Source organism: Capra hircus, chromosome 3 (assembly GCF_001704415.2).
Source record: "Capra hircus breed San Clemente chromosome 3, ASM170441v1, whole genome shotgun sequence".
NCBI lineage: Eukaryota > Metazoa > Chordata > Mammalia > Artiodactyla > Bovidae > Capra > Capra hircus.
Genome location: NC_030810.1, coordinates 99,114,144 through 99,139,644, shown reverse-complemented (window position 1 = coordinate 99,139,644; position 25,501 = coordinate 99,114,144). Strand labels below are relative to the sequence as shown.

The following is a 25,501-nucleotide window of genomic DNA, read 5'->3' as shown; positions in this document are numbered from 1 at the left end:
ATTTCAGGGGAAAGATTCCCACCATTTGAAGTGATCAGCAGAGAAAGAGGGAGTGATGGACATATAATGTGACCCTACAAAGAACTCTCAGACTCCTCATTTGAAGGCATTGCAATTCATTTATTTCCCTAAGGTAAACGCATGACTGAGTAGCACAAAAACCAGTGGAGGTGAGCTCCACTGATGAAGCCCAATTTAGCCAGTTTAGGCTATTCCTGTCTTGTCTTGACCCTTCCCTTGGTGTGACCCTGTTGTGTCCCCTAGGGAGCCTGTTATGTAAGGAGAAAAGAATGGACAGGTTCTGAAGGCTGGGGTTTTTCTGACTACCAATTGGTTGGTCATCTTCAGGTAATAGAGTGATGGGAGAAGGAAGAGGAGAGGAAGAACATGGGGATGTAACTGTGAAACCCACAGGCTTCGAGTCCTGAGATACCACTCAGGGTCCATTCTTATTCCTTGTTGAGTGATGGAGCTGCTGACCACCTCTCCAAGTCAATCAAACAGTCAGTAAACAGGTTCTTGGAAATGTCTGGCTGGGTACCCAGCTCAGATATTTTTAACCTCTTGGATAGATGGACAGTGGAAGGATTTAGTTGCTAGGAGGAGAGGTGGGGTTCAGGACTGTGAGAACTGTGTTTCCCTTGTATGGTTCTGTGGCTAAAGCCCCTCCCTCTCCAGTCCACCTGTCTATATTCCAACTTCCTCCTTCGCCTATCCAGGCTCAGTTTCCTTCCTTCCTTCGTCTCCTGTTCTCCCATTTCTCTCTCTGTTTCATCTTTCATGCTTGCCTCACCTTCCAGCTCTGAGGAATCTTTGATTTCTGTTTCAGATCCCAGTATGTTTTTAGCTCCATATCCCTGAAGATCAGGGGAAAGGTGGTTGGGTGGTGACCAATGGCTCCTTTGCTTTTGCTGGAGAAAATGTTGCCTGCCACTGGGTACCCAAAGGCTTCTCCTTAGTTCTACTTCCTGAGCTGTCCTGTAGGAGAGCTCCATTCTCTCCTGCAGCCTCATAAACCTTACTGCCCCCAGCTCTTGGGAACAGAATTGGAGGTCTTGGAAGGCCAGGTTTGGGCCACACATACCTTTGGAAAGTAGAAGAAATGTTGGTAGAGGTCAGAGGCAGCAAACCATGGGCCCATAGGTGGAATCAGCTTGTAAGCATTTAGACATTTCTATAGTTTCTTCTTAAATATCAATATTTGAATTAGTTGTAAACATTAAACACCCTGGAGGAGGGCATGGCAACTCACTCCAGTATTCTTCCCTGGAGAATCCCAATGGACAGAGGAGCCTGGTGGGCTACAGTTCATGGGGTTGCAAACAGATGGGACATGACTGAGCAACCAAGCACAGCACAAACATGAAACAATCAGATGTCAGTAAAATCTATTGTCTGGCTCCCCTTAAAAAGTAACCATCTTTGGTAACACTGAGACCACATTCCTTGATGGCATCAACCTGCTGGAGCTAAAAAAGTTAGGCAGAATCATATTTACCAGTTCTCGCCATCCCCTATTGCATTCCACTCACCTGCTTCACTTCTTTATACCCATCTGGTGTTAAGGTTTGTCTTAGGTTGTTACCTCTGGTCTAAGTAGGGCTTCTCTAGTATTTCCTCTGAAGGACCCCCAAGATTACAGAGACTGAATTTCCCCCCCAGGGTTCCAGAACCATCCAAAGTAACCTGTCCCAAGCCAGATATGTCTTTGAAGTACCTGTTTTATGTTTAAAAACTACAAGTTTTGATTTAAATGGCATAATATATTTGTGTCATTTTAGTATAAGAATAGTGTATCTTCCCCCACCAAATCTTAAAAGTAAAATTGACATTCTGGAAGATGTGCCATGTGTAGTCTGTGGCTCCAAATATATTCACCATATCACCCATTGGTAAACTAATTGCAGTAGCACGATGCTAAAGACATGAGGCAAAAAGAGACATGGAAATAAAGACGTGGCTAGAGAGTCAGAAAAGGAAAGGAATCTGAAAGACAATGAGTTGGAGGGACAAGTTGCTTTCTGGCTCTTAGCCACCCCTCCTGACCTAGCCCAGCCCAGCTCCTGAGAAGTTTGTAGACATCCCTGATACCTCTGGACAGGTGTAGAGTGGTGGCTCAGGGTGAAAACCTAGTGTCAAAACAGGGGCCAAGCATGGGAGAGGTGAGGGGCCAAGACCAGCCAAGTGTGGTCAGACAGGAAACATTGTCCAGGGGCCAAGGAAGAGGCTTGCAGACAGGAAGTGGAGGGCTGAGAAAAGGACTGGTCAGCATTTGTCCTTTCTCTCACTGAGCCCATCTTTGTTTCACATCCTCTTACCACCCCTGCCCAAGAAAAAATGAGGCAAAGAGTTAACTTGACCTCCTTAGAGGTAGGAATTTCTTCTCCGGAATGGCTGTTTCTCTGGCCACAGAAGAATATAAGGAGGATGAGCACTGGGACTCCTTTCCCCGTACACATGGGATGTCATCTATTCTCTCCAAGATAGGAAATACCCCAGATCTGTGTCCCTGACTCAGCTTAGTTTGTTTCCTCCACTCCTTTGGTGGTAAAGACAGGTCTAACCTCCCTCCTATTCTAGCACTATTAATACTGTTGTGGTTGTGGTTTAGTCGTTAAGTCGTGTCCAACTCTTTGCGAACCCATGGACTGTAGCCCGCTAGGCTCCCCTGTCCATGGGATTCTCCATGTAAGTGGCTTGCCATTTCCTTCTCCAGGGGATCTTCTAGACCCAGGGATTGAACCCACGTCTCCGGTGTTAGCAGTCAGATTCTGTACTTCTGAGCCACCAAGGAAGTCCACTATTAATGCTACCCTGACTGTAACAGAGACTGTTAAGAGACACAATTTGGATATTTCTCCTTGTCCATTTTATATTAAGGGAAATGGAATTACAGGGTGGAGAAGATTCAAGGAGAGGCAAGGGTCCAAGTTTTGGGAACTCCTAGTCCACAACTGAGACTCCCAGGAGGAGAAGTTTGAGAATGGAGAACAGTCCCAGAGTCAGAGGTCACTGGGGCACACCACCCCCTGCATTGGTCAGGACTGGATTGAGGAATCCCTGGATTCCTTTCCCAAAAGTCTTGGTGCCCAGGCTGCTCACACGTAGCCCCTCATGTCCTACAGTTAGGGTTGGATCACCCTCTTTCCACTGACTCCCATTAGAGTTGCAGAGGGAACCTCCTTTCCCTCCAGAATACAAAATGGCAAATTAAGTCCTGTTGGGGATAAGGCAAAGCCCTTTTTGAGGTGATTCTAAGAAACTAGAACTTCTTATTTCCAGCTTTCTAGTCCCAAATGATCTTGGGGAAAAAGTAAGTCTCAGTAGGGGAAAGGTCAGTGAAGAAGAGGTCACCACTGTTCTGGCAGGATTAGCTAAGCGAGCTATTTCTGTTTAGCTCATTTCTCCTCTTGATCCTCTGGCCAGACATGCTACTTGAGGGGGATAGAGGAGACCTGCCCCATAGGCCCCTTCCTCATCAGTCAGAAATTCCCTAGGAGTCTCCTTGAGTCCTGGCTTGCTGGTTGTGACCTTGAACTCTTCTTCCTTGCTAGATAATGGAATTGCTGATCCTCCGGCTATTTGGGCTGAAGCAGTTTCGTGGAAAGGACTAGATGCCTGAGGTATCTTTAGCATGTCCAGCTGAAAATGAGGTGGGGAAACCCAGCGGATGGAATGAGTTCAGCAAAAGTTGGGCACATCTTCACCTTTGTTCTCAGGAACATTTATTTGGATTCTTGCAGCGGATCAACAACAACTTGAAAGATTCCTTGTGGATGTCTAAATTCTGCTTCATACATGATGAATTTGAGACTCGTAGACTGAATATGTGGAGAAGGAAATGGCAACCGACTTCCCCAAGGGCACAAAGCTATGAAATGGTGAAACTAGGACCACAAATCAGTGCTTTGCCCAGCTGAAATGGCAGCTTTCCCCCTTGGCTTAGTTCTTAAACTAGCCTACGCCTACAAGCCACCCTTCCTTCCTTTCAAAGTTCAACAGCAATAAAAATGAATTGAGGGGACTTCCCTGGCGGGCCAGTGGTTAACACTTCTTCCAAGGTGGGGGTGGTTGCTGGGCTTGATCCCTGGATGGGGAGCTAAGATCTCAGATGCCTGGTGGCCAAAAAATAAAACAGAAGCTATATTGTAACAAATTCAACAAAGACTTTTAAAAAATGGTCCATATTTTAAAAAATCTTTAAAAAATGAATTGAGGAAAATATGTCCTTTCCTCACCAAATCATGGGTGTTCTGGGCATCCAATATTTGAGCCTCTAATTTTCTTCAGTTTCCACTCCCTATCTTCTAAACTGCATGTTGCATCTCCCATTCAGCACTCCTTCAAATCACCTGAGTCCCTGAGCCTAAACCTGCAGACCCCAATCTCAAGCTTCTGGCCCAAAATGGGAGCAGAACAATAGGCTATGGCACATAGGGTAGGGAAGGATACTATTCTTGCCCAAGAATTGACCCTGCCTGGGACCAGTGCGGCCTAGATCATGGGCATGGGAACAATCTGTTCAACACAAGCAAACACGTAATACAGGGCTGAGCAAGAACAGTGTGAGGCCTCTCTAAGTGTTTGTAAGCTGTGTCTTGACTTCAGCCCTTTCAGATGGTCCTCCAGAGGACTAGCAGCCCCCCATGCCATGTACTGAGCCTTAGGCTTCAGCTTCAGCCTGCCCAACAGGGTCTATGGAAAGTAGGGGAAAGGTCAATGGAAACAGTCTAGCTCATTCCTGGAACCATTCCGGAATCTGGGGAAGCTGCTGGGTCCCTTGTCTCTGGCTTTGTTCACCAAGGTCACCTGCCAGGAAGGACAGGAGGCCAGAAAGGAAAGAGTCCAAGAATGGACTGATCTCTCTTGACACTTGGTCTTTGAGGCAGTACAGCAGATTCCCCAGAGGCCACTCTAATCTTTATCCTTTCCCCTATTTCATGGGAAAAGGATGTACGTGTATAGAGGCAGACGGAGGTGTGTGTTCAGTCTCTCATCTAGAATTCTTCTTTGTTCCCACTCTTTTTAAAGTACACATGCTGGTATTAGGTGGGATTTAGGAGGCCAGCTGTGCCCCCTACAAAGACACAGATCTAGTTAACCAGATAAGCTCTGGTGTGTATGTATATGCAAGTGAGTTAGGCAAAAGGAGATTTTTTTCAGGGTCTTTTATTTTTGTTTCTTGCTGATTTCTTCCTAGCCACAATCATTGTGTATGTCTATGGAAAACCCCTGAGACAGGTCCCTTTGCCCCTCCCTCCAACACAGTCACACAATACCTCAGAGAATTAGAAAAGGAAACACACCAATCATCACAAATTGCTCAATAACTCTGGAATGTTCTATTTCAGTTTCCTTCTCTGTTCTCATGGCTGCTTCTTCCTATCACACTTACTACCTAACACTTACTACCACACCCAAACCTGGCTTTTAAGGTGCTTTCCCTCAATGGAGTCACAGCCCCTGTTCCTTCTTTACAATGGGGTCAAAAATATCTAAGAGTAGATTGCCAGTCTCTATCACTTGATGCCACAGGGAATTCAATCTGCCTGCCTAAATATGGCTGGGGACTTTCTTGAAGTTTCTCCCGCCTCCCATCTTTATGGCTTTCAAATGTTTAGTAAGGTCGCTATGACAGCATCCACAGCTCTGTGCCTGTCTCCTTATCCAGTCCCTATTCTGGACACGCAGCTCGCCCGTGACTGTTGCATGTCAAGTGGCTGGAACCAATCAGTACATCTAAGGCTTCCTCAGAAGCCAATCAGAGCCTAGGGAAGTGACCTCACCCAACCGGAGGACTGTGTGGGCGGAAAAAGCACCTCCTAGAGCTGAGTGTCCCTAAGTCACTCCCTTCCTCCGCACCCTCCTTACTTCCTGTAAAGCAGTACTGCCTACCCCATCCCCCTCCACACCAAGTGAGTGAGAGAAAGGCTAACTAAATTCCACAGAAGAGAAACTGCAACTCAGCCACACAGCAGCTTCTGCAAGTGGAGAATAAGATATTCAGTAAGCTCCGTCTTCACAACACACCCTTCAAAGTGGGGTTCCCAGGGTCTGGAAGAGGTTGAGTGAGTGTGCTAAAGAACAATCAGCACCTCCTCCCTCCCCACACCTGGTTTTCTTGACTCCACAAAAATAGCTGTAATCATTCCTTGTAAACAAGGACAAGATCAAGGTCAAGTGCAGGAATGTGAGAGCCTGTGTCCCATGAACACATGTGAACAGAGACAATCACGTCCCCATTGCCTGAGGACCAGAAGCTCAGAAACCAGCTGGTCTTCAGGGCATGGGCTGTTTACAGCTCACTCCGTGTTGCCTTGCAGATGAGTTCCGAATGTTCCTTGGCAGAGCTATGTTGGGACTAGGTGTCCCACCATGGGGGTAGGAGGGAAGGGGCAAAGAACAGGAAGGCTGTAGTGCCCACTGTGTTACACTGGACTCTCAACAGGTAAGGAGAGAAGAAAGGTTTACTAGGCATCCCCTTCATTCCTCCAGCCCTCTCCCAACTAGGCCTCACCCTGGACAGAGAGACAGATAAAAACATTTTATTGAAACTGTAAAACTGCCCTTATTCCTCCTAACTGCTCACACCCAGAAAGAACTATAAAAAATAGTAGGGGCATGTGTACAGCTACCTCAGCTCTAACAATTCCAGTCCTCGTTTTGACCCTCCTTTTTTCCTTTCATACAACTGAGACACTGGTCCTTTGCCCTTTTTCCCAAGATATCAGAGGAGATACCACACCACAGGAGAGAGGGAGGGTAAGTGCAGAAAAGAGAGCTATCTACTGTCACTCTCCATTTCCGTCTCCAGGGACCAAACAGGTTAGCTGGATTCTAAGCAAAGGATTTGCTTGTCCACAAAACCAAATAATAGGGGCCAGTTAGTCTCTGTGTCCTAAATCAAGAAAGATATGAAGGTCCAGGGTATTGTTTAGAGTCTGTCTTCAGTATATAGCCTCATCCATATTGTCATCACTGTCACCCCCAAAGTCCTCCCCATTGTCAAAATATGACATGATGTAATCAGTTTCCTGAAATAGAAAAAAAGGAAGGGAGGAAGAAAGGTTAGGTCAGGCATGCTTTCAGCGTTCTCCTTTCTCCCTAGGTACCAGTCTCCTCTCCTCCCAATCACAGCACTCCAGGCTTGGGAGGTCCCTGCAAGCTATAGTTCACTTTTAAGAAGAGCTTAAAGTTGAAACTCCAGTACTTTGGCCACCTCATGCGAAGAGTTGACTCATTGGAAAAGACTGATGCTGGGAGGGATTGGGGGCAGGAGGAGAAGGGGACGACAGAGGATGAGATGGCTGGATGGCATCACTGACTCGATGGATGTGAGTCTGAGTGAACTCCGGGAGTTGGTGATGGACAGGGAGGCCTGGCGTGCTGCAATTCATGGGACTGCAAAGAGTCAGACACAACTGAGCGACTGAACTGAACTGAACTGAAAGGACAGATAAAGCAGAGGGTACTATCCTTTGTGGGCAGTACCTCCTTTGGCCTTCCAGCCCTCTGAAGAGAACATCCCTGGTGGACAGAGTTGAGATCCCTAGAGCTTATGAGTGGAAAAGACGGCGGTCTGAGAATGAAAGGTGGTTCCTTTACCTCTTCATGTTCTTCTTCATCATATTCCTCTTCTTCTTCCTCTTCCTTCTCTTCTTCTTCTTCTTTCTCCTCATCTTCCTCTGAAGTCACTTCTTCCTCCTTCTTCTCCAGAGTCTTATGTGAGGATGAAAAGAAGATAAACCAGACTCAGCTCACAGAAGGGGGAGAACTGAGGCACCCATGGGCCAAAGCAGAGGAATGAATCTGGGGCCCAGATGGCCTCTATTCATACTTCATCCTTACCTCTAGCTTCTGTATTGTTTCCTCCTTATCTTCTGTGGTCTTAGGGGGTCTCTTGGGGAGTATAATTGTGGTCCCTGGTGAGAGGATCACAAGGTGAACCATGAGAGAGCAAGCTTCCTTCTTGGCTGTCACCTCTTGCATAGACCATGTCACTTTGCTGCCCTCTCGTGGCCACCAGAGCACCCAGCAGCCATACTGGGTAGATGGGGTAGGTAGGCATCGGAGAGCAGGCAAGACCACCCGCAGCCTTGGCCCTCCAGTTGATGAAGGAAATCTCTACTTTCCCTCCTTTTTCCAGATACACTCACGTTCCTTCTGTAGCTTCCGCACTCGGATCTTTAGCTCCCGGGGCAGACGTCGCCAATCTAGAAACAGCAGGAATGTAAAAATCAGCCAGACTCTGCCTGGGGTCTGCTATGAATGGTGACTCTTTTAAAGGAGAGATAAGGGTCAGGGTCCAATCTAGAAACAGCAGGAATGTAAAAATCAGCCAGATTCTGCCTGGGGTCTGCTATGAATGGTGACTCTTTCAAAGGAGAGATAAGGGTCAGGGTAAGGGTGAGGAAGGAAAAGGTTGGGTCAAAGTTGCTTGGAACAGAACTGTGGTTTGAATACCTCCAGAGGAGTAGGGGACATTTACCAGGTTTTTAGATAGAGTCTGTGAGTACGCTGGAGCACATGTAAGTCTTCTGAATAGGGTGGAGGTTGGGGACAGAGGAGGGTGGATAGGGTGGTGGCTCAAGCATTTGAAAGAAAAGAAGTCAGTGAAAGGGCCCATCACCTACCAGGGTTCCAATCGATGGCATTGTCAATCGGCCCTGACATCTGATATTTGTCTGAGTAACGCTCCACATCTGAGGGATCAGAGGTCAAGTGTCAAAGTTTTATCCTATCAGAACCCTCGGGTTCTTCCTGAGGGTCTAGCCCTCTCAAAACTCAGAAATTGTCTTCCTCACCCCAAACCCAGAGCCCAGGGAGGGCAGCTTCAGTGAGGACCTTCAATACTCTTTTAACCTGTCTTTTCACCACCCCAAATTGCAATGTTTTTGCTATCTCTCTTAACCCCAAGGCATGGCTATATTGACTGGGAGTGCGTTACAGTGAAAAGCATACTAGAGCAAGAAAATAGGGTTTCTGTCTTCCCTCTACTCCTTGTTCACGGGACTAACTTGGGCAAGTCTTTTAACTGTCTGAACTTCAGCTCCTAGAGCTTTAGGAGGAAAGTACTAGTTGTCAATACACTGAAATACTATACTTCCACACCAACTGGTAACTACCCACTATCCCAGGCCTCCCAAGTATGCCCCCTTCTCCAGTTCCTCCTGGCTCCATGACCTCTCCATGAGCCACAAACCAAAGGGCTAATATTTTAATTTGCAGGGCTTCTCAGAGACCCCTTCTCAACTCCTTCTGACTGGTTAGTGCCTGTAATATCCAGATTGTTAAAAATTTTTAATACACCTCCCCATCTATATCTGTAAAATGGGAACCTTAATACTTAAGCTCTTACTGTCTAAGATTATTGTGAAACTCAAAACAAACCATGGATTCCATAATGCATTTCAAATGCAGGGGTAATTACTATGATCTCCCCAGCTAGGCAGTGAGCTTTCTGTGTCTCTTCTGACCTCTCTGGGGCCCCAGTGGCGCTAAGTACAGGGCACTACTCATGAAAGGCACTCAGAACATTCAACTGACCTCTCTTGGGGACAGCAGGCCGAATGAAGTAGGGGAGCTGCCGCATGGCCCCTCGAAGCTCCTGCTTCAGGGCCAGGACATATTCCCCTTCCTCTCCTGAGGGCAGAGGCACTGGGCGGAACTCCAAGGGCTAAGAAGGCAGAGGCAATGGTCAGTTCAGAGAAAAAAATGCTGGAGTATAAATCTAGGAGGGCCTCTCCTCTCCCCACACTTCTACCCAATGCTCCCACTGAGCAGGGAACCAAAGGCAAATGCTGGGAGCAACACAGCATTTTGAAAGCTGGGGAGCAGAGACTATAAAAAGTAAGGGCAGACACTTCCTAGTCTGGAAAATATCCCATGTAAGTTGCAAATACAGAGACAGGGAGGGGCCAGATGAGGATGATTTTGATGACCCAGGAGGAATCCAGGATCACATACAGTCAGTCAAGGGCATAAGGGATCTTGGGAAAGGGGGGCAGACACTCACAGGGAAGAGCGGAGAAGGCTGCAGGGTGGGTGGGGGCAAGGCATCCCCCTTCCCAATGCCCACAGCCTCCACGTTGAAGGTCAACTGGCCCCGGCCACAACCCCGGCCCCCACCCCGGCTGGCCATGATGGAGGGGGCCTGGGAATTCAGACATCCAATGGGAAAAACCTGATAAAGACAAAAACAAAGAGAAAAAGTACAGTAGAATGGACAGGAAACCAGGGAGATACAAGACACTCAAATCATTTCTCCCAGAGACCTGAAAAGCCAGTTTAATTCAATGAATTTTGAGAAGGCATGCTGCCAGGCAAAGTATTTCTGAAAATATAAATAAGGATGAGACATGGTCCCAACAGGACAGATAATTGCAACATGGTGTAACTGGTGTAACTGAAGCACAAGGAGGAAAGTGACTAGACACTTGGATAAAATTTCCCTATGTTTCCAAGTTAACTGGATGTTTATCATCAGCTGCATATCTACATATGATTTTTGAATTCTTTCTCTCCCTCACTTTCCAAACCTAACTAGGCCCCAATTCAATCTAATGCAATGCATTTCAGCAAAACATTTATTAAGCATCTACCATGAAAAAGGTAGTGTGCCAGACACTGTGAGGGAACAGAAATGAGTCATCAGTCTCACTGTCAATTGGTTGGGGGTGGGGGGAGCTGTGTGAGAAGAAATATTACACTCAAACAGATCTTTTTAAACACCACTTGGAAACACAGAATCTTAGAACTGGAAAGACACGTGGAGTCTTCTAGCTCAATAATCCTCCCAGTACAGTACTACCTTCTGTAAACTGTCAGTCACTCAGCTTCTGGTGGCATTTTCCTAAAGAGATGGTGTCCATTTTCCCCCAAGGCAGCCCTTCCATGTGATCAACTGTGATGAATTGAAAGTTCTTCCTGCTACTGTAACTGAACTCTGTCTCTTACCATCATTTTTGAAAAACCAGGCAAGATAGGATGGGGAATAAAGAAAGCCATCAAATGAAAAAGAAATTTGAAAGAAATTATATGCCATAGCAGGGAAGATACCTAGCACCCAGATCTTGGCTTCTCATACCACTCTCCAGCAAAAGGAACCAGGGCTTCTTGGAGAAATGCAGCTTCTCCAATGGGGCAGGAAATACACAAGATAAGACTGAAGTATCTTGTAGTGCCAGAAAGTAAGAAAGTGCTCAAAACACAACACACACATTGATGGGACTCTGTCAAAGGTACATAAGAGGCAAATGAAAGAGCTCCCAATGGCCAAAGTCTGAATAAGTTGAACCATAAAATAAAGCAGCATTGGAATGCAATATCAAAGTATAAGATAAATATAAAGAGACTATACTGATATAAATAAACATTTGAACAAATTAATACATGGGAGAGAAAAAAAATCCCATGTGCAGAATTCTAAATAAATTATGTAGAAAGAGTGTTAGTTGTTTAGTTGTGCCCGACTCTAAAATCTTGTGAACTGTAGCCCACCAGGCTCCTCTGTCCGTGGAATTCTCCAGGCAAGAATACTGGAGTAGGTTGCCATTCCCTTCTCCAGGGGATCTTCCCAACCCAGTGATCAAACCTAGGTCTCCTGCATTGCAGGGAGATGCTTTACCATCTGAACCACCAGGGATTATACCCTAAAAGGGGAAAGTGTAATTCCTCACTGCTTAAGTATGGCCTGTGCATAGGGAATTTTGTCCAAAACAATTTTGGAAAGGTGGGGGGGTGGTAACTTTATGGTATAGAAATTGGACAAGCATTACTTCAGTCAGGTGACCAAAGTCAACATGAACAACTTTAAATCATATTATTAGTATGTACCTTTGTGTGCTCAGTCATGTCCAACTCTTTGTGGCCCCTTGGACTGTCGTTCACCAGGCTCCTCTGGCCACGGAATTTTCCAGGCAAGAATACTGGAATGGGTTGCCATTCCTTCTCTAGGGGATCTTCCCAACCCAGAGATCGAACCTGTGTCCCTAGCATCTCCTGCATTGGCAGGCAGATCCTTTACCACTAGCGGATGTGATATCTTCCTCCCCAAACTGATACCCCAGTCTATAAACAGGAGGAAAAAAGCAGATACATTCCAATGGAGAAGCATCTTATAATATATGTGACCAGTACTCTTCAAAACTGTCAGGGTCATCAAAAACAAAAAAAGTTCACACTTCCATTGTAAAAGAGAGCTGTCCTAGTGGTAGCATTCTTAAAAAAAATTTTTCTTTTGTTTTCTAATTACAGAAGTAACAGTAAGTAAAGTCGCTCAGTAGTGTCTGACCCTTTGTGACCCCATGGACTGTAGCCTACCAAGCTTCTCCGTCCATGGGATTTTCCAGGCAAGAATACTGGAGTGGGTTGCCATTTCCTTCTCCAGGAGATCTTTCCAACCCAGGGATTGAACCCAGGTCACCCACACTGTAGGCAGAGAAAAACGGCAGGGACAGAGGAGCCTGGCAGGAGGCCGTCTATGGGGTCACACAGAGTCGGACATGACTGAAGCGACTTAGCAGCAGCAGCAGAAAACTTGAAAAGATACAAATGAGGTATAAAGAAAAATATCTACTAACCATGATGTAGTAATAATCATTACAAACATTTGAATATGCATCCTTTCAATTCCACTTCTGTATTATACATACAGTTTTGTGCATTATAAGTGTCTATATATATAGACATAATAAGGCCATGATAACTGATTGTAATGTGGTATCCTGGACACGATCCTGGAACAGAAAAAGAGCCTTAGGTAAAACTAAGGAACGCCAAATCAAGCATAGACTTTACATAATTACAATGTATCAATATTTATTCATTAATTATAACAAATATAGCATATTAATATATTACGTTAATAATAGGGGAAACTGGTACCAGGGTGTTTGGAAACTTTTTGTACTACCTGCTCAGTTTTTCTGTAAATCTCAAAGTGTTTTAAGAAATTAAATCTATTAATAAAGAAAGAAACATGAGTATCAATTCAAAATTCACAGTTCTCTGACCTTCCTTGGTTTTCATTTCCCTGACAGTTTTATTAAAGATTACTGGTCAAATATATTATAGGATGTTCCTCTATTGGAATTTTTCTGAGGTTTTTCTCTTGATTAGACTGGGGTTGTGGATTTGGAGGAGGATGATCAACAAGATAAAGTGACATTTTCATCACATCATATGAGTGTACATACTAATAACATGTTAGTTATGGAACAATAAGAGACAATATAATACATAATCATGACCTCTCAAATTAGTGGTTCGTAATAAAATTGTTCCGACAGTCCAGAGAAGAGAGAAAGCTAAGAGGACTAGGATGGTGAGGGGAGGCTTTAGGAATCACAAGGTCCCAAGTTTGGATCAGACCTTAGAAATGGTTTCCTTTCTTTCTTTCAACAAATATTTATTGAGCATCTACTATAATCTACTGTAATTGTAGCTCAGTTGGTAAAGAATTTGCCTACAATGCAGGAGACCCAGGTTTGATTCCTGGGTCAGGAAGATCCCCTGGGGAAGGCAATGGTAACCCACTACAGTATTCTTGCCTGGAGAATCCCATAGACAGAGGAGCCTGGCAGGCTACAGTCCATGAGGTCGCAAGAGTCAGACACGATTTAGCAACTAAACCACAACCACTACCACTATAAGCCAGACATAATGCTAGACAATGGAGATCATGGTGAATCCTTTACTTTAGACATTCAGCTTTCCTTTGATAAACCATATCTAGTAAGCTGTTATCCAGCTTCAATTTAAACTTTTTAGCAAATCTTTTTATCTCACTTTACAAGTCATTCCATTTTGGGATATTTGTTCTTTAATCAAAATCAAAAAAATAAAATGAGAAATATATGACTCAACAAAATGCACTCCACAAAAGATTAGTCAGGGAAAAAAAGATTTTAAAATATATTCAAGGTAATCTATTTTATCAGACTTATACACACCCATACATATAAGTAAAAAAGTTGTTCTTTTTCAAAAAATTAATTTATTTTTTATTGAAGGATAATTGCTTTACAGAAAAGTTTTTCTTAAAGGGTATACAAGAATTAACATTGGTTAATTTAAGGTGATGGGTTTTGGAGATTTTTTGGTAATATACATTTTAAGCATTGTTTTTCCTCTGTACCAAAAAGGTATTACTTTTATAATAAGAGGAAAATATTCATTAGAAAATTAAAAATATAGTAACTGAATAGTAGATGAGATTAACAATATGTAGCAGGAAGGAGAGGGTAGGGAAATGTTTGCTTAAGAAATCTGGAAAGCTTCAAGTCTAACTGTCATGAAAAATGTGAGGAAAAGATAGCTGTTAATGAGGTATCACCTCATATTAGTCAGAATGGCCATCATCAAAAAGTCTACAAACAATAAATGCTGGAGAGGGTGCGGAGAAAAGGGAACCCTCCTACACTGTTGGTACGAATGTAAACTGGTACAGACAATATGGGGAACAGCATGAAGATTCCTTTAAAAACTAAAATTAGAACTACCATATGACCCAGAAATCTCACTCCTAGGGGCACACTTGGAGAAAACCATAATTCAAAAAGATACATGCACCCCAATGTTCACTGCAGCACTTTTTTTGATAGCCATGATATGGAGGCAACCTAAATGTACATTGACAGATAAACAGATAAAGACGGTGTGATACATACAATACAATACAATGGAATATTACTCAGGCATAAAAGTAATGAAATTCTGCCATCTGCAGAGACTTGGATGGACCTAGAGACTGCCATATAGAGTGAAGTAAGTCAGAAAGAGAAAAATCAATATCATACATTAACACATATATGCGCAATCTAGAAAAATGGTGTAGATGATCTTATTTGCAAAGCAAAAATAGAGACAGACATAGAAAACAAACATAGATACCAAGGGGTAAGAGGGTGGGTGGGATGAATTGGGAGACTAGGATCGACATATATACACTATTGATACTATATATATAATAGATAACTAATGAGAACCTACTGTACAGCACAGGGAACTTTACTCAATACTCTATGGTGATCTAAATGGGAAGGAAATCTAAAAAAGAGAGGATATATGTATACATACAGCTGATTGACTTTGCTGTGCAGCAGAAACTAACACATTGTAAAGTCCAATAAGAAGTAATAAATAAACAAAAAACAGCTGTTAGTTAATAGCTTAAACTGTGATCTGATTTAAAGAACACATTAGGTGAGAGATCCTGTCTTATAGATGTGAGACAGGGAGCAAGAATTTGCCATTGTGTTTTCAGGCCCTTTCAAGGGAAAACACTCTTAACTAGCCGGCTTAGGTATTCCTCCATCTGATAGATTCAGTTCTATCAGTGGAGACAGGAGCTGTTTTGATTGCAAAGCAGTGAGGTGTTAAGAAAAGGCCATGAGCTTTGAGGTGAGACAAATCTAACTCCATTTCCACATACTGACCAAGTGACCCTCAAGAAATGTGGGGTAAAAAGAAGACAAAACTTTATTTAATTAAAGCGTTAAACTGGTGGTTAGGAAACTGTAAACCATCCATCTGTACCCTACTCAGCTTAGGAATCTACAAGGCTCTTCTATGTAAGATTGTGATGAAGTGATTGTGATTCTTGAAGATGTTCAAGGTTTCCTATAATCTGGTCCCAAACTACCCCTCCATAAACATCACGCATTCTCCTTCCCCCACAAACAACATCCCACATATGTTATACTCATTCCCAACTGTGCCATAACTGTTTTAATATGGTAGAAGTTACTAAAAAGCCTTTCTTAAATTTGATGTTATTGCTTTTCTGTATTTTTTTTTTTTTTGAAAACTGCTTCTTAGTAACTTCTACTACATTACACAGTTTGGCACAGTTGGGAATGAGTATATGTGAGATCCTGTTGTTTGTGGGGGAAGGGGAGTGCAAGAGTGAATAATAGGGAGGGTTGATGTTTCCTTATCTGTAAAATGGAAATAATAATAAAAACCATCTTAATTCATTCAATGAATATTTACTCAGTTCTTATTCAGTGTCAGGCACTGTTTCAAATGCTAGAGATGTAGCAGTGAACAAAATGGACAAAAACTGCTGCACGCATGGAGTTTAAAAGGAGCTTGCATTGTAATGGAGGTCTCAGTATAGAGATGGTTCAAGTCATGAGACTGGGAGAGATTCCTAAAGGAGTGGATGTGAAGAGAGAAAAGAAGAGATCCAGGGACTGAGGCTTGGAGCCCTCTAACATTTAGAATTTGCTATATTTGTAATACATAAGACAAAGATTTAACACTCTTATTATATTAGAACTCATGGAAATGAAGAAAAATCATCCCAATAGAATATGCAAAGAACATGAATAGGCAATTAACAAAAGAATGGTTAATCAAACTATTTTTTAATCTATAAAATTGGCAAAGATTTAAAAATTAATCAGGCTTCCATGAGTTTTTTTGAAGTGGACACTCTCATACCTCACTGGAAGAATTATAAATACAATATTTTGGGTGAGCAATTTGACTCTTTGAATCTACAGCCTTTTAAAAGTTAATATCCTTAATCCAGTAATCCCACTTTTAAAACTTATCCAAAGAAATCATCAGGGAGGGGGTTCAGGATGGGGAACACATGTACACCCATGGCGGATTCATGTTGATGTATGGCAAAACCAATACAATATTGTAAAGTTTTTTTAAAAAAATTTTAATAAGTAAATAATAAAATTATATGTCAAAAAAGAGAGAGAAATCATCAGATACATAGTCAGAGATATAAAAGCATGTTTATCAAAGAGCTATCCATAGTAGCACAAATTCTGAAATAACCTAAATAGTCCAACAAAAAATGAATGGTTGGGGCTTTCTCACTGGAGAAGGAAATGGCAACCTACTCCAGTATTCCTGCCTGGAGAATCCCGTGGACAGAGGAGCCTGGTGGGCTGCTGTCCATGGGGTTGAACAGAGTCAGACACAGCTGAAGCAACTTAGCATGCATGCATTGGAGAAGGAAATGGCAACCCACTCCAGTATTCTTGCCTGGAGAATCCCAGGGACAGAGGAGCCTGGTAGGCTGCTGTCTATGGGGTCGCACAGGGTCAGACATGACTGAAGCGACTTAGCAGAAGCAACAGCAGCAGCAGCAGCAGCAGCAGCAGGGGCTTCCTCAGTGGTCCAGTGGTTAAGAATCTGCCTTGCAACACAAGGGACACTGGTTCAGTCCCTGGTCCTTAAGATCCCACATGCCATGGAGCAACTAAGCCCATCTGCCACAACTACTGAGCCCAGGCATTGCAACTTCTGAAAGCCATGTGCTTAGATCCTGTGCTCCTCAACAAAAGAAGCCACCGCAATGAGAAGCCCACACACCACAACAAAGAGTAGCCCCCACTTGCCATAACTAGACACAACTAGAGAAAGTCTACTTGAAGCAACGAAGGCCCATCACAGCCAATAAATAAATAAATCTTAAACAACAAAAAAAGACCTAATGACCAACTTCAATAAATGGGCTTTATTTTTAAAAAGATGAACGGCTAAAAAAAAAATCAAATATCTATGTTAGACTATTATGTATACATAATAAAAATTTCAAATAATATTTAAAGGCAGAAAAATGTTCACAATATGATATAAAGTGGAGAAAGCATGATAAAAGGTTGTATTTGTTGTATGGCCCTATGTGTGTAATACACACACACACACACACACATATATACATATGTATACATGCAGGAAATAAATTGAAGGGATTCATTGTCATGATGTAATAGACATTTTATGGTTTTCTAGGATAAATGTATATTACTTCTATAAACAGAAATCAAAGAGAAGATTTTCTTTATCTTTAAGAATGTTACCATTAGGACAGTTCTGTCTCTTTTACAGTGAAAATGTGGAATACATTTTGTTGAGCCATATATTTCTTGTTGTATTTGTTGGATATTGATTGAAGAGCAAAGTGAGATAGGAAGTTCTCTTACTAAAAAGTTAAACAGAAGCTGGATAATAATTTACTAAATATGGTTTATCAGAGGAAGGATGCATATCTAAAGTAAAGGATTAACTATGATCCCCATTCTCCAGCATTATGTCTGACATATAGTAGATGCTCAATAAATATTTGCTGAAAGAATGAATACATGACTCCTAAGGTCTTTTCCAAACTTGAGACCTTGTGATTCCTAAAGGCTCCCTTCACCATCCCAGTCCTATTAGCTTTCTCCCTTCTCTGGACTTTGGGACCAATTACATTATGAACCACCAACTTAAGAGGTCATAATGATATACTGTATTGTATTTTACTTCGTGCTTTCTTAATTGCTCCCTAATTACATCAGAAGTTTAAATTCTTCCTTTCCAATCAATTCCATCCAATTAACTTTTCCTGGGCACTGTGCATTTAATACATAATACATTGTATTGTATTAAATACTAGAACTTGCCCTATAAAACTTTATATTGAAACATTAAAGAGGGAGAGGGCACTAAGGCTCCTGTAAAAGTACACATAAAATGCTATCATCAGACTGAGGAACAATTAATCCTGAAGAAAAAAAAAAATTGGTCCAGGAAAGCTACAGGTAGGAGGTAATATTTCATCAGAGTTTTGATAGACAACGGGAGTCTGTCAAGCTCTTAGTACTAATAGATTTAGGGGAAGCTGGTTCACAGTAAAGAGTCAGAGGTACCAGAGAGTCTTCCACTTTCTTCTTTAATATATCTCTCCTCTGCGCGAAGGAAAACTACAGTGCTCCAGTGTATAATCAACACAGCAAAGGGAGCCCACAGGGAGAGGGTGCGGAACTAGAAGGGAGCAGATCCAACAGGCTGCCGGAAAGCGTTGTCTCTCCAGCTAGCTGCTGGTCCCTGGTGAAGTAGTTCGGGAGATGCGGGATGGAACCAGGTCAGAGCCACCAAGTCGGGGGCCTTACCTGCTGCCCCTCCCCCACGCGGAAAACACGCCGCAGCCAACTTGAAATTTGCTTGTCTTCCTCTAGCTGGTGGCGTTCTAGGTCCGCCTCCCAGAGCTCCCCATTGGTGAGTTCTCCCAGCCAATCTAGGGGAAGCCGAGGAGGTCCGCCCACTTGAAGCTGAAGAGGGGAGGGAGGGAGAGAGTTAGCCGGAACTCAGGCTAGCCAAGCTGGGTGAGTAGGAAGATGGGGTTGCAGAACCAACCCAGGGGTCAGTCATTTCAGACCTCATCTCAGATGGAGGACCCTTTGGCCTGGCGACGGTTCACAGAGGGAAGCTGATCCTTAGATTTCACCGAGGGACTCTATAGAAAGAGCTTCCACAGAGAAATAAAACTCCCTTAGGGATCATTCTTTTTGTGGCTTCACACTTGGCCTCTGCTCCATTCCTCCAGTCTTCCCTTCAGTTCTGCGCTGCTTCCCTCCAGCACCACCCATGAGTATTTCTTTTCTAGAAAAATGTTTTCCTGTAGGTTGCTGCCATGTCTGTGAGAAGATGGAAAGAGGCTTTGGGAAAGGAAGGATTAGGAAATCAGATAACCAGAGTTGGGGAGATAGGGAAGGAGTCCAGTGTTTACTCCATTTTGTAGTAGCCTTTGGTTGAAGAGGGTGGGGTTGGGAGGAGGGGGTCCCACTTTTACACACACACAAAAAAACAGAAACAATGGGGAAAGAGATCAGAGTAGAGATAGAATCTAGAAGTTAGTCAAGAACAATAATCCTGATGTCAGAGAAAATGGCCCTGGGAGTGAAGCCTCTGGACTGGGAAGGCTGTTGGTGAAGTGGCAAGCACCCAGTCTCTGGAATAGGACAGAAACAGAGCTGTGAAGCTTTGGAGAACTGCTTAACTTTACTAAGTCATAGTTTCTTGATAACAAGAAAATAATTCCTACCTTATAGCATTGTTGTGAGGATTGGAGATAATGTGTGTAAAGTACTTACATAATTGGCACATAGTTGGTTTCCAGTAAATGGTGTGTGCATGCTAAGTTGCTGCAGTTGTGTCCGACTCTTTGTGACCCTGTGGACTGCACCCTGCCAGGCTCTTCTGTTCATGGGATTCTCCAGGCAGGAATCCTGGGGTGGGTTGCCATTTCCTTCTCCAGGGGATCTTCCCGACCCAGAGGTCGAAACATGGTACCTAGTAAAAATGGGTAGCTTCCCTGCAAATATTTCTCTCTCCCCCTTTTTCAGGAACATTATATCTTGTGTCTGGTGGCCTCCAGCCTCTGAATTATCTCAAGTGAGTTTTCCAAATCCTTAGGGCTTTTTCCTCACACCCCCCCGCCCCCCACACACTTTCCCTGATGCCTTCCAGCTGGACACAAACTCATTCCTAAAATATGCAGATGGAAGCTATGGTAACCATGGAGACAGGGCAGGTGGTGAGGAGAGGCAGAGACAGACACTGAGAGAAACCGACTGCTACAGATAGGGAGAAAGAAGACTTTAAGGAACGATTCTAACAGAGACCTTCAAACAAGATGGGAAAACGAGCCTAAGCAAGACCGAGAATAAACAGATGCAATGAGAGAGAATGTGTTACAAAGTTCACTCTTCTCTGCCCCTTTTCTCTCTCCCTTCCATCCCTCCAAAAATATGGGGAGGAGGCATCTGGGAATAACCCCTTGCTGTATCTAAAAACGACCCCAACCTCCGCATACTTATCTAAGTCTGTATAAGGGAGCTGAGGTCCAAGTTTATTTGTGATGCATGTTCCGGTTGCGGGGAGGTGTAATGAAGATGTATCGCTGTGTCTGACTCCAGCTCCCCCTGACATTTAAACTAGGAGAAGGCAGACAGATCTCTTGCCTCCCTCTGTACAGTAAGGACTCCAGCTGTGGATCCCATCGCCTCTCTCTTCACCTCTCTATATAGTGTGCCGTGTACCGTGTGGCAGGTCAGACCTGGCGCACAGGCGCGCATCAACGCACGAAGAGCGGAGAATGGGGATCTGCTGAAGCTAGACGAAGAATTGGGATGGTCCCAGTCTGGGTCGCGGAGGAGTCTCTTGAGGAACATTTAGGTTTGTTGTGACTGAGGGGCTAAGAAAGGGAAGTCAGGATTGGAGCCTCTAGCTTTTGAGGGTTTATGTGTGCATGGGTGGGGTAATGGTTTGGTGCCTGACGCCCCCACCCGCAGAGACTAGGCTATAAATAGCGAAGCATAGCTCCGCCCCCCCCCCCCAAGCTTCTCTCCTCCGGAGCCGGCGCTGTGCCCGGGGCGCACAGGGAGGAGGGACCAGGATTCTGTGCCCGGGCGCAGATACTGACACCAAGGGAATCCGAGTGCCCACCCCCACGCCATGTGGGCCCCCAGGAACCCGGCTCCGCCACCCCAGCTGCCCCGTGGCCCTGGCCTCAGCCCTGGCCCGGAGGAGATTCTGCGGACTTACAGGTATCTATTTGGGTGCACAACCTGGGAGGGGAAAGAGCAAGGAGTGATGAGGAATATAGCAGGAGCAAAAGAACCCCCCAATTCTCCCCCCACCCTTTTTAGGTCCCAAACGCAAGCTGCCTCCCTCCCCCCATTCAGTTTGTGGGGCTGTGGCAACCTAAAAGAGGTTAGGAATGGGACTGTGTGTGTGAATGTATGGGTGCATGTGTGTGGGTGGGTGGCGTTCAACATCCTAGAAAGGGGGATTCCAAGTGCGGATAAGAAAAGGGGGATGCTGGAAAGGTCTGATAAGCCGTGGGGTGAGGGTGGGGGTGCGGATATCCCTGCGCGTGCACGTACGCGTTTGCACGCGTGCTCGTCCTTCAGTGCGGGTGCACCCTTCTCATCTCCTCAGGCATGCGCTGGGGGGATGAGGGCGGCTCAGAGGCATGAGTTAGAAGAAGGACTGTGTACCATGCCGTGGAGATCTTCCCCATCCCACGCGGGTCCGTCCACCTGTGCCTCAGTTTCCCTGCCTGAATCAGTAAATAAGATCTTTCTCTTTTTTGCAGGGATTGGCTTCGCCCCTGAGCCCGCAGGCCTCTATCAGCCACTACCCTCACCCCCCTAGGCGTCCTCGGCAGGTCCCAATCCCGGCTCCAACGGTGCTTTCTCCCCAGCGGCAGCTATGCTGCACACCGAGGGCCACGCTCTTCTTCGGGCCGTGGGTCAGGGTAAGCTACGCTTGGCCCGTTTGCTTCTGGAGGGGGGCGCCTACGTGAATGAGGGTGATGCTCAAGGGGAGACTGCGCTAATGGCGGCCTGTCGGGCCCGGTACGACGACCCCCAGAACAAGGCACGCATGGTACGCTACCTTCTGGAGCAAGGCGCGGACCCCAACATCGCAGATCGCCTAGGGCGCACGGCGCTCATGCACGCTTGCGCGGGCGGCGGGGGCGCCGCGGTGGCCTCCCTGCTCCTTGCCCATGGCGCGGACCCCTCAGTCCGAGATCACGCCGGCGCCTCGGCGCTTGTCCACGCCCTGGACCGCGGGGACCGAGAGACCCTTGCCACGCTGCTGGACGCCTGCAAGGCCAAGGGCACGGAGGTCATCATCATCACCACTGACACCTCGCCCTCCGGCACCAAGAAGACCCGCCAGTATCTCAATTCCCCACCGTCCCCGGGGGTGGAGGACCCCGCTCCCGCTCCTCCTAGCCCCGGGGTCTGCACGTCGCCTTCGGAAATCCAACTGCAGACTTCAGGAGCGGGAGGACGAGGATTGTTATCCCCTCGCGCCCAGGAAGAAGAGGAGAAGAGGGACGTATTTGAATTCCCTCTTCCTAAGCCCCCAGATGACACCTCCCCTTCCGAGCCACTCCCCAAACCACCCCGCCATCCTCCAAAACCCCTCAAAAGGCTCAACTCGGAGCCCTGGGGCCTAGTGGCCCCTCCTCAACCTGTCCCGCCTGCCGAAGGGAGGCCGGGGTTCGAGCGCCTGACCGCGGAATTCAACGGCCTGACCCTGACAGGTCGACCGCGTCTTTCCCGACGTCACAGCACCGAAGGCCCAGAGGACCCGCCCCCGTGGGCGGAGAAAGTGACGGGTGGGGGTCCTCTCTCTCGCAGAAACACAGCGCCAGAAGCTCAGGAGTCTGGCCCCTCTTCAGGGCTGAGGCAGAAACTGAGCCGCATGGAGTCGGTGGAGCTCGATACTCCCGGAAATCTTTGCCCCGACTCGCCCGAGTGCAGCCGCCCGTCCCTGGAGCGCCGCAGATACAGCGCCTCCCCGCTGACCCTCCCTCCAGCGGGCTCGGTTTCCTCCCCGCGCCAGTCCCAGGAGAGTCTTCCTGGGGCTGTATCTCCGCTGAGCGGGCGGAGGCGGAGTCCCGGGTTGCTGGAGCGGAGGGGCTCGGGGACGTTGCTCCTGGACCACATCTCACAAACGCGGCCAGGTTTCCTGCCCCCGCTCAATGTCAGCCCCCATCCTCCCATCCCCGACATTCGCCCGGGAGGTCGGGCGCCTTCGCTGCCCGCCCCTCCCCAGGCGGGGGCGCCAGGCTCTCCCAGGACCAAGCGCAAGTTGGTGAGACGCCACTCCATGCAGACTGAGCAGATCCGCCTGCTAGGGGGCTTCCAGAGTCTAGGCGGGCCAGGGGAGCCTGGGCGCTGAGAGGAGTGAGAGGAGCCAAGGTGGGTGGGGATCAGGACCTTGGGACGGGTGGGAAAACCAGTTCACACACACACACTATGGACATAGAGGTCTCTTGCATGTGCTCATGGGCACGGTGCACACATACATGGGTAAACGTGTCCACAAGCACAGTACTCGTATTTACAGAGAAGGGTAAGTACTCTATTTATTGGGCATATAGACTCATGCATTCATGCCCTGGTCACTTCACAGTGCATATGGGAATTTCTCGTGCCCTTGGACACAGCGCACACAGGACCACTTGTGCTAGGGCCCCCAGAGGGTCCCAAACTCAACTTGCATTTGTTCAGAAGCATTAGGGAGCCCCTACTTATGGGTAATCTCCAATCTCTGCCCTCCTGCAACAGTAATCCCTTGCTTTCCATGTATGCCCTGCAACACAGCCTGCTCATGATTTCGGACACGCTACCCTCTTCGTGAATATCCCAACCCATTCTGCAGGTCTTGCTTTTCAATCCAGGCCTGGCTCCTTGTTCACACCCTGCTTCCAGCCCTAACCACTTTTCAGGATAGCTTCTTTACTCCCCTTGGGAATATCCTGCAGCAATCCCCAACCTCAGTTCTGCTGCTGCCCTCCCTGCTCTCAGCTTTACTTCTCAGCTTCCAGCTTTTTCTTCCCAGCCCATCCCCCTAACCAAAACACCAGGTTGTTTCATTTTCCCAGGAGGTGGGTCATGGGCTCTAAGCTGCTCTTCGGTCCATCTGAGCTTATGAACACCCCAACAGGTTGACATGGGGAGTAACCCTAAATCATTCCTCTCTCCAGTTGATATATCAAATAAATGTGTTCAGAAGTCTCTGTTTTGTCACTTCTGCTGGGAGTGGAGGGTGTGGGGGAATGAGGACTAGGGAGGGAGGGTGATGCTAACTATAGCTAGCTATAAAGATCGAGGGGATACTTCAAGGCTCCATCCACCTTCTTTCCAGGAAACCAACTGTGGTTGTAGAAGAAGAGGCAAGGGTCCCATGTCTTGAAGATTTTAAGGCATCTGATAGGTTTTCATTTCCCTCAGTCTCCCCTATGTCCATCCTTAAATTATTTAAGATTCCTACAAAGAATTTGCCCCCTCCACCATCAGCAACTATATTACAATAGATTAACTGTCCCTCTTTCAAGCTTCCTGCTTCTTGACCACTCATAGTTTTTCCTTGGTGGGGGGGGGCTATCTTTCATGTCACCAACTGCATTTCATCCATTTTTTTTCTATTTCTGTTTCCCCATCCTTGATTTCTGAGGCCCTGTTGGGTGGAGAGGGAGGGAAAAAGAGAAATAGTATAATTTCCACCCAAGTAAAAATGGTGACATTCAACAGACAAAGGGTGGGTGTATGTGTGTGCATGTGTGTAGTGTGTGTGTAAGAGAGTAATTGGAGGAACCCAGCCTGAAAGGTTCTGTGAACCAAGGTACCTGTCTTAATTTGCCCCCTGGACCTTTCAGCTTGCTGGTTTTCTTCCTATACTCTAACTCCTCCTTGCTCTAATGATAGGTAAGGGAGCAATTCTACTGTTTCTTCCTTCAACATAGAATTGGTGAAATCAGAAAATTACCCAATGGTGCGGTATAACAAAAAGATTAAAATATTGGAAATCAGAAGACCTATTGCCTAAACCAACTTTTGCTACATCCTGGCTATTTAATTTTGAACAATATATCTAGCCTGTCAATTTGCTTATCCATAAAATAATAAAATCTAGTTAGTGATTGCAATTATTAGATAAGACAATCCACTAAAGTACATTGTATAGTGTCTGACGTACAGTAAGTATGTGCTCATTAAATGTCAGTATCTTTCCTTCCTTTAGCTCCACTATCAATTGCATATGATCTTGAACAAGTCATATCACTTCTCTGAGTCAGTTTCCTCACCTACATCTATGAAATGAAATGATCGGACCAAGACTAAGAATCTTGTCATTCTGTCTACAGTTCTCCCCAGTCATGCATCCAGGCCCCCCTTTTTTCCCCCTC

At 45.7% G+C, this 25,501-nt stretch overlaps 2 protein-coding genes across 3 annotated transcripts; one reads left to right on the top strand and one right to left on the bottom strand.

The window, feature by feature from the left end:
• On the bottom strand, positions 5,154–22,261 carry POLR3GL (RNA polymerase III subunit G like). 2 transcript variants are annotated; one of them, XM_018046016.1, is made up of 11 exons: positions 22,192–22,261; positions 19,169–19,258; positions 18,903–19,061; positions 12,582–12,737; positions 10,016–10,183; positions 9,547–9,676; positions 8,634–8,702; positions 8,157–8,213; positions 7,849–7,922; positions 7,606–7,719; positions 5,154–7,034 (listed from the first exon to the last, which is right to left on the bottom strand). In XM_018046016.1, exons 4-11 carry the CDS (start codon positions 12,582–12,584, stop codon positions 6,948–6,950), a joined length of 702 nt encoding a protein of 233 aa, XP_017901505.1. In that variant the 5' UTR covers positions 12,585–12,737; positions 18,903–19,061; positions 19,169–19,258; positions 22,192–22,261; the 3' UTR covers positions 5,154–6,947. The 2 variants fall into 2 exon arrangements, with proteins under 2 accessions (XP_017901505.1, XP_005677790.1); XM_005677733.3 differs by lacking the exons at positions 12,582–12,737; positions 22,192–22,261 and having other exon boundaries at positions 19,169–19,950.
• ANKRD34A (ankyrin repeat domain 34A) lies at positions 20,014–24,331 on the top strand. The gene is made up of 2 exons (XM_005709616.3): positions 20,014–21,338; positions 21,890–24,331. Exon 2 carries the CDS (start codon positions 22,006–22,008, stop codon positions 23,488–23,490), a length of 1,485 nt encoding a protein of 494 aa, XP_005709673.3. The 5' UTR covers positions 20,014–21,338; positions 21,890–22,005; the 3' UTR covers positions 23,491–24,331.

Coding starts and splice junctions, on each gene's coding strand:
- POLR3GL (XM_018046016.1), bottom strand. Junction 9,677..10,015: donor AGCCTTCTCCGCTCTTCCCT/GTGAGTGTCTGC, acceptor CTGCCTTCTTAG/CCCTTGGAGTTCCGCCCAGT. Junction 7,035..7,605: donor ATGAAGAAGAACATGAAGAG/GTAAAGGAACCA, acceptor TTTCTATTTCAG/GAAACTGATTACATCATGTC.
- ANKRD34A (XM_005709616.3), top strand. CDS start 22,006: ATGCTGCACACCGAGGGCCACGCTCTTCTTCGGGCCGTGGGTCAGGGT.